At 35.2% G+C, this 8,599-nt stretch overlaps 1 protein-coding gene across 1 annotated transcript; it reads right to left on the bottom strand.

Annotated features, from left to right (window-relative positions):
* Positions 1-328: 328 nt before the first annotated feature.
* LOC107482547 (1-aminocyclopropane-1-carboxylate synthase CMA101-like) lies at positions 329-2,301 on the bottom strand. Its single transcript, XM_016103082.3, has 2 exons — positions 1,770-2,301; positions 329-1,553 (listed from the first exon to the last, which is right to left on the bottom strand). The coding sequence occupies exons 1-2, from the start codon at positions 2,207-2,209 to the stop codon at positions 575-577; spliced, it is 1,419 nt and encodes a 472-aa protein (XP_015958568.1). The 5' UTR covers positions 2,210-2,301; the 3' UTR covers positions 329-574.
* Between the last annotated feature and the right edge of the window lie 6,298 nt (positions 2,302-8,599).

Genomic DNA, 8,599 nt, shown 5'->3' with positions numbered 1-8,599 from the left:
GATGATAAAATAAATATATGGATGATTATATTTATAATATAAAATACTATAACCGAAAACCAACCTTTACATATTATACATAAGGATCATGTACGCTAACCAAAATCTCTATGTAAGTTAATCTACGGACAAAACTAGTAGTAGTACAACTCTAAATGTAGTCATTAACCTTTTCAAATATTCTAGGAGAACATAATTAAAAATTCTAAACAATAATAACAATATAATATAGTATAATAATAATAGTATATAAATCAACTTTCATTGATGATACCAATAATAATCCATGTGGCAGGGGATATCAAACTTACAATAGAGACCTGGCTGACTAAAATCCTCACACTTCATATCCAAAAAATGGACAGAGTGCTTTCTCTCTACAAATTATAAAACATAAAATGATACATTTTCCATTGAATAACTACTCCTCCCAAAAATAACTGGGGAGCCGGTTAAAAATCTTTTTTTTAAAAAAAAAAAAAGAAAATTTTTTTTGAAGTGGTTTAATTTTATGTGCATGTATCCATATTTCACGCACAAGTTATACTATCATGAAGATGAATCAATAACCAGGTTAACGTTCTTCTTGATCACGTTGACGATGATCACGAGATGATAACCGGAAAACCCACTTTGTGAGAGACTTTCTTTTAGACTGATGAGCTTTGTTATCGCCATTGTCGGAGGAGGACGACAACTCTGCCACGAAGCTCTTCAACCGCTTCATGGCGAGTTTCAGAGTCTGCTCCGACATGTTAGCAAAGCACACCCTGAACCACCCTGGCTCCGAGCAATGACACGAAGATCCCGGCGATATGTTTAGCTTCACATCATACACAATCCTCTTCCATAGATCCATCTCTGCTTCGAATGTGTTTGATTTCAACAAGTGCCTCATATCAACCCAACAGAACAACCCAGCATTGCTTTCTAGGCACTTGATGCCGGATTTTTCGAGCCCCGAAACAAGCATCTTCTGACGTCTTCTTAGCCTTTTCTGATTCTCCACCAGGTATTTTCTGGTGAACTTCTTGTCCTCCAGCATGGCGGACAAGAGGTACTGGGTTTGGGAAGACACCAGGCCGAAGCTTGACATCTTGGTCGCCGCGGCAACCACGGTGTCGTTCTCGGAGTATATGCAGCCCACGCGGAAACCCGGCAAGCCCAAGTCCTTGGACAGGCTGTAAACAACGTGAACTCTGTCCCAAATGGCTTCGTCAGCGTCAGAAAAACGGTTGTTGAGGACTTCCATGACGCTGACAAAGCCTGGGGAGTTAAAAACTGTCCCGGAGTAAATCTCGTCGCTGATTAAGTGCATGTTCTTGTGGCCGCTGATGAAGTCAACGAGGAGGTTCAACTCTTCCAGGGACAATGTGGTGCCCAAGGGGTTTGAAGGGTTTGTGACCAAAATGCCCTTCACGTTGAGGTTGAGATTTTGTGCTTCTTCGTATGCTTGCTCAAGTGCTGACTCAGTGATTTGGAAGTTGTTGTCGCTTGAACAGTGTATGGGAACAATTTCCACCCCAGTTCTCCATTTTAGGTCTCTGTCGAATCTGCACATAATTGCAAAACACGTTCAGAAAAATGTGCAATAATAATAGCATCTCAAACGTAGGATAATGAAAGCATGAAGTTGATTGATTTTTTGGATAACATTCAGGGAATAAAAAATAAAAAAGTTTTAGAAAATAATATTAGTTTGAATACGACTTATTAGGATTTAAAGTATATATTATTTAGTTTGCTTAGAAAGAATTTGATAAACGCACCCTGGGTAGTAAGGGGTGGGTAGGAGGAAGGCATCTCCTTTTTCGGCAAGGCAGAACATGAGAGTCTCGTTGGCAGAGGTGGAGCCAGCGGTAAGGACCATATGGTCGGGATCAAAGGTAACTCTGTTGCCTCTGATCTCGGCCATAAAGTCTACCATTGCTTCTTTAAAAGAAGAGAGGCCATGGTAGTCTTGGAAGAGAGCGAGCTCACGGAAAATGGACTTTCCATCTCGCTTGAACCCGGATACGTCCGGATTCTTGGCGAGCCATGACTCCAAGAGATCGAAAGAGAGCTGATTCTCTGCGAGACCCATTTGGATGATTCCTTTGGGGTTGAGAATCTCGTCATAGGGGTTTTTTTCATATTCTTGCCAGCCTAGGAAGTATGAAGAGTCTTGGCCATGGCTATTGCACGTTGCTTTTGTAGACAAGAGCCTCATTTCTGCTTGAAGTTGAGATGTGTGGAATGATGAACTTCTTTGAAGGAAGAAAGAATGTTTTGGAGAAAGAGAGTGTTAGAGAGAGCTATCCAAGGTTTTGAGATGAAATCTTGGTGATGAATTGATGGGTGAAGTAGCATGGAAGGGGCATATTTATATTATGCAAACCCCAAATCATAGTGGCATATATGGCCAAAGGCACATTTTTAATAAAATAAAAAAAATTCTTAATTTGAAGAGAGAGAGATGTGAATCAAGAAATAGTATTGAATATTTAAGGTGAATTTTATGATTTTTATTTTGTTTTTTATATTGTCTAAATTATTTTTTAAAATAAAAATTAAATATTTAAAATTTATTAAATATTAATTTATTATCTATTTTAGTAAATTAGACACTATGTGTAAGACACTATAGTAATCACTAGCATAACATAAATTTTATAGCTCATTTAGCTATATATATTAAAGATAGAAAATAAGAGAGTATATTATTTTTTTAATTTATTCTAAAATTCAATTAATTAAAAATTAATTTATTATAAATTTAAATTTTATTTAAAAATTTATTATTAATCAACAAATAACAAACAAATAATTATGTATATAAGATTTAAATTTTTAATATTTAATTAAGTAGGCGATTGAACTTAATACTCGCTTAATTAAATTAATTAACTGAAAGAGTATATTGTGAAAGGAATAATATAAAATATAATATATTATATTATTTTAATAATATTGTGAAAATTAATTAAAGAGAAAATATGTAGTTAAAAGCAGTAGATGGACACTAATTTATTAAACGCGGTTTGTCCCACCGGCCCAAGCATGTCATGCGAAGTCCACGCTCTCTAGTATGAGTCAATAATAAATAATGTGCCAAAACTAAAACACACCCTTTCTGGAAAGTGTTTCCCACCGGGTAGAATCTCGCGTGGGATTTTCTACTTCATTTCGAGTCAATTAAATTATTGAATGTTTTCCTTTGTTTGTTCTCAACATTTTATTATATATCGATTTTTAGACTTATATTTTATATTTCTATTACTAGGATCAGTTTGAATGTTTGATACAGTTGAATTAGCAGCAGTTAAAAACACCAAGAGACAAGAGGGATGTTACTTTGGACCAAGAGGATATGGTAGTAAAGACTTTGTAGGGAGCAACTGATAACGCCATACCGACAGCAAAATAAAGAGAAAACAATCATGTTTCCTTTGGTGGTTATATGCCCCCAAAAAATAAAAATGACACAAAGTGTAAATGCATAAAACATAAGAACACACCTTTTGTTTTTGTTGTTGTAAGTATTTTTCAAGTTATTTATTGAGTTTAAAAAAATTCCATGATCTTATAGCTAGTGAGTCAGTCAATATTAGATTTATATAAGCTTTTTGATTAAAGATAAGATTTGGTTAACAAATGTCCAATCAAAGTACAAAGTTTCTCTTGGAAATTCGAAGATTTATTTTGTGTTTTCAATACAATAATTTCAATATATTAAATGCATAAAAAATGAAAATGACTACTTTTAGTATTCTTAACAACCAAGATCATATGTTAGCTAATTTGTTAAGAAGTATAAAATTGAGTATCTCACTTAAACAAAGAATTCTTGTGTGGTCCATGACTGTAAAGTAACTTAATTAGTAGTTTACTTATTTTTTCTTTTAAAAAAATAAATTAAGGCAATGTGAAATGATACTAACTATAAGTATATACATAAGATTATTTAATTGAAAATGAGTGAGTGGTGACCCACAGTGCAAGGACTATGAAAGACTTAATTTAGAAGCTTTGGCTCTATTCATGGCCGTGGCATGGTCCATATGCTCCCTGGTTGCACCAACAACGAAACGATATGTGTCGGATATTTTCTTGAACATGCCTTTTAACCCTTCTTCCAATTGGCCAAATGAGTGCCCCTCCTCCTTCCCTCAACAATCTTAGGGGTGCATGCAGCCCGGTTCATTCTAAAGATTCTGTTTAGTTGGTTTGGGTTATATTATTTGGTCTGATTTTCTTCAATTCGATCAACTTGGAACTTAAAACAATTTTACTCAGTTAAATTACTCAATCAGAACAAGACCAAATCTTTGAGTCATCTGACCTAATCTAGCTGAGATTAGAAATTTTGGAATTATGAAAAAATATAGGACAGGCCGCGCTCCCACTCCATCCCATACTTTTTCTAATTCTAGTAATAATTACTAATACTGATGAAATATAACTAATTACTTAAGATTGTATATTTAATTAAGTATAAAAGTTAATTCTTTATGCTCTTACTAAAGTTGTATTATAAAACATTTAGAAATTTAGTTTAATACTAGAGTGTATATATCCGTATGTAGAAAAAAAGTCCATTTTTTTATATTTATAATCGAAATATGTTTCTAAAATTAGTTATTTATAAATATATTTATCTTATATGAAATAACCTTATATAGTTTTTGTTATTTATACTAATACCAAACAATCTATAAAATAAAAAATTCAAAAAGTATTTATATTTAATAAAAAATAGTTGTTATATGTTAATAAATCTATAAAATAAAGAAATTCANTTAAGTATTAAATGTTAATTTTCGTATGATTAGTTACATAATGCTTTTTTAAAAATAGTTGAGAAGAGAAAAGTATCTAAATTGGTATCAGAATGCATGTGTTACATCAGGATATATTCAGTTGTAGAATTAAAATTATTGATTATTGATGATTGACCTACTAAAATATAAGAAAAAAATTATAATAAAATTGCTAAAGAAATATGAAATATAGTATTAGAATATTGACAAATTTCAACATAAATGATTATTAAATATTAATTTGTGTATGATTGATTATAAAATACTTTTTTAAGAAATTGTTGAAAATGTAAGGTATCGGTGCATAATTGAAAGAGAAGAATAAGAGTAGTACGATGGGAACAGAAGAGAGAATTGAAGAAGAGAGAAGGATTTCACTAATTTGGTAAAGGTGAATTGAACTATTGTAGCACGTTTTGTAACTAACAGCTAGCTATATATATTGAGCCTATTGACAGCTAGCTTGTAACTAATCTAATTGAGAGAGAGTGTAATTAACTTTGTTGACTCAACTTGACTTAACTAATTTAGTTTCAAATTAATCATTACTCTATCATGCACCTTGCTATCTGACTCCATTGTTTTGCTCAACACTATACTCCATCATGCACTCTACTACCGAGACCTCTAAGCTTTCTTTGTCATTCTGCAGAATGCTTTCATTACTAGGCATGTTTAGCTCATGAAATGCTTCTACTGCTCCTTCAGCAGTGGCATTGCACGACATATTTGGCTTAACATTTAATCTTGCTCTAGCACTGTTAAACGATCCAGAGGCAATTGTCTTTGTAAGAATGTCTGCCAACTGAACAGACTCCGAAACATGACTGACTTGCACTACTTTTTTTGTGACATAATCCCTCACAGAGTTAAGATCAGTTTTAAAGCGTTTAGACTTTGAATGTAGAATGGGATTGGCTACCAAAAGCACAACACTCAAGTTATCACAGTATATGGTAGAAGTGGAAACTGTGACCCGTAACTCGCTTAGTAGGTTCTTGATCAAAATTAATTTTGCAACCAAATCCGCCATAGCTCTGTATTCAGCCTCTGTGCTTGACATGGCTACCACAGACTACTTCTTAGATGACCAAGAAACTAAATTCTTTTCTAAGAAAACACAGATACTACCAGTCGACTTTCTGTCACCAGGATTTCCCCTTAGTCCGAATCACAATAGGCTGTGATATTCAATGAGTTATTCTTGTGGAGATGTAAGCCATATTTGATTGTGCCACTCACATACCTAAGGATTCTTTTTACTAGTTTCTAATGTGACTCCAACGGGTGCTGCATGAACTGAGAGATTTTGCTTACAACGTAAGCGAGCTTTGGTCTTGTAACTGTGAGATACTAAAGACTGCCTACCATTGAACGATAAAGTGCTGGTTCATCAAACTTATCACCACCAAACTGAGAGATTTTTAGTGATTATGGAGAGGTGTTCTACAAGGTTTGCAGCCTATCATGCCTACCTTACCCATTAAATCATTGACATATTTCTCTTGGTTGAGTAATAGTCCTCCATCCTTAATCTTGCTAACTTGAATGCTGAGAAAGTAATGAAGGTCCCCCATATCTTTGAGTGTAAACTTGCAATTCAGCTGATTCACCACAACAATCATAGCACTAGTTGAGCTTCTAGTAATGATCACATCACCTACATACACAAGAATAAAGATAGTGACACTGCCATCAAATTTGGTAAAGACTGAAACATCAGAAACTATAGCAGAGAATCCAAGTTGATGTAGAGCTGTAGATAGCTTATGATACCAGGCCCCTGGAGCCTGTTTCAAACCATACAACGTCTTGGTAAGTTTGTAGACCAACTTTCCATCACATTGCACATAGCCCTATGGATGTCGCATGTACACATCCTCAAGCAACTCTCCATGCAAAAATGCATTATTTACATCCAATTGTCTAATTGACCAATTATTTGCTAATGCAAGAGTCAAGAGTAATATGATTGAAGTTGGCTTAACTACCAGGCTGTAGGTCTCAGTAAAATCAAACCCAAGTCTTTGAGAGAGGCCTTGGACAACCAATCTAGCCTTGTACTTCTGAAGTGTGCCATCAGAGTTGTACTTAACTCTAAAGATCCGCTTCCTGCCAATAGCTTCTCGATTCTCTGGTAGAGGTACAAGCTGCCATGTCTTGTTCTTTAGTAATGCTTGATACTCATTATCCATGGCTTTCTTCCATTTTAGGTGAACCATAACCTCCTTCACTGATCGTAGCTCAACTACAGCATGATAAGCTTTTAGTCGAAGACTACCAGACTTACTTTGTGTGGTCATAGGGTGTATGTTTTTGGTGTGGGTATTGGGCGCAGGTTGACAACTAGAGAGAACAAATTCTAAGGCTGAAATGGGCACAGGGATAAGTGTGGCTGAGTGTACTCGCTGAGAGATGATGAGTGGAGATGCCATAGGAGGAATTCGGACTATGGATGGAGCTAAGGATAGTCGGTAGTGGACAGAGGGTTGGGTGGTATTAATTATTGAAAAGAGTATTGAAAAAAGCGTTCAGAAGCTGCCGAATGATCTGTGATAGGTAATGGAGGTAGAGGTCTTGGGGAGGAATGAATGTCCTGAGCTTATAGAGGTAGGGGAAGGTTAGGGATCAAGGAAATAGCTGGCATTGTTGGAACTAACTCAGAACTACTCTACTTATCAGTGACATCCATGAGCTGATTTTTAGTTTTGAAGGCAATTGCATCTCATTGAACACAATATTTTATGTGATCACCACTTTTTCTTCTGGTGTGAGACATTTGTACCCTTTATGAGCAGTACCATATCCCAAAAACACACAGGGTGCTGACCGAAATTCAAACTAGTGACGATTGAACAGTCGCAGATGAAAAAAGTAAAGACAGCAAAACACTTGTAGACAGCTATAGTCTGGCTTCTTACCAAGTAGCTTCTCTGTTGGACACATATTTTCCAAGGTTGGTGTTGGTAGAACATTGATGAGTTGAGCTGCAGTAAGAAAAGCATCACCCCAATATCGTATTGACACTCTAGAACCAGCCATTAGTGTCATCCACATCTCTACTATATGCCTGTGTTTGCGCTCTGCAATTCCATTTTGTTGATGGATGTGAAGGCATAAAAATTTGTGCCTGAGCTACATTCGCTTGAATTAACAAATTTGATCTCCTGAATCTTTCTATCATACTTTCATGTACAAGAAGCAAAGACTCTAACTCTCCAACCGAGACACTAGATGATCGTGAAACTACAGCTATAATCAATGGTCTATATTCCTCCGTTAAGCCATTGAGTATGGCACTGACATGGTCACTTTCTCTGACTAGTTCTCCAACTGAGGCTAACGTATCTATCATTTCTTTAATTTCTAACACATAGCTACTGAAAGAACTTCCAATTTTAATGCTACTTAGTTTGTTCATTAATTGCAGAATTCTTGCTCTAATTTGTTATGCAAAATAACCTTTTAACCTTCTCCATACCAAAAATATGTACAGACAACTTACCATTCGAATAGTAAAAGGCTTGGTCATTAACGCGAACAACCTAGATTTGTGCAGAGTATATTGTCGCTTCCACCTTGCAAATTCTGGATTCTTTTCTCCTAAAGATACATTCTCCTATGATGTGTGCTAACAGATCGTGTCCTTCGTTTGTCGATTCCGCTTGATCTTTCCATTAGAAAAAGTTGTCTTCATCAAATTTCATCGAAATCAGTGAGAACGTGAAGTTAGGTTGGTATTGAATATGAGCTTCAGCTATTCTTGTGTTTACTTCCATAACGATTGAACGAACTACAGC

This window comes from Arachis duranensis, chromosome 1, assembly GCF_000817695.3.
Source record: "Arachis duranensis cultivar V14167 chromosome 1, aradu.V14167.gnm2.J7QH, whole genome shotgun sequence".
In the NCBI taxonomy this organism is placed as follows: Eukaryota; Viridiplantae; Streptophyta; class Magnoliopsida; order Fabales; family Fabaceae; genus Arachis; species Arachis duranensis.
Note: the sequence above shows the minus strand (reverse complement) of the source record. Positions and strands in the feature narration are given on the sequence as shown.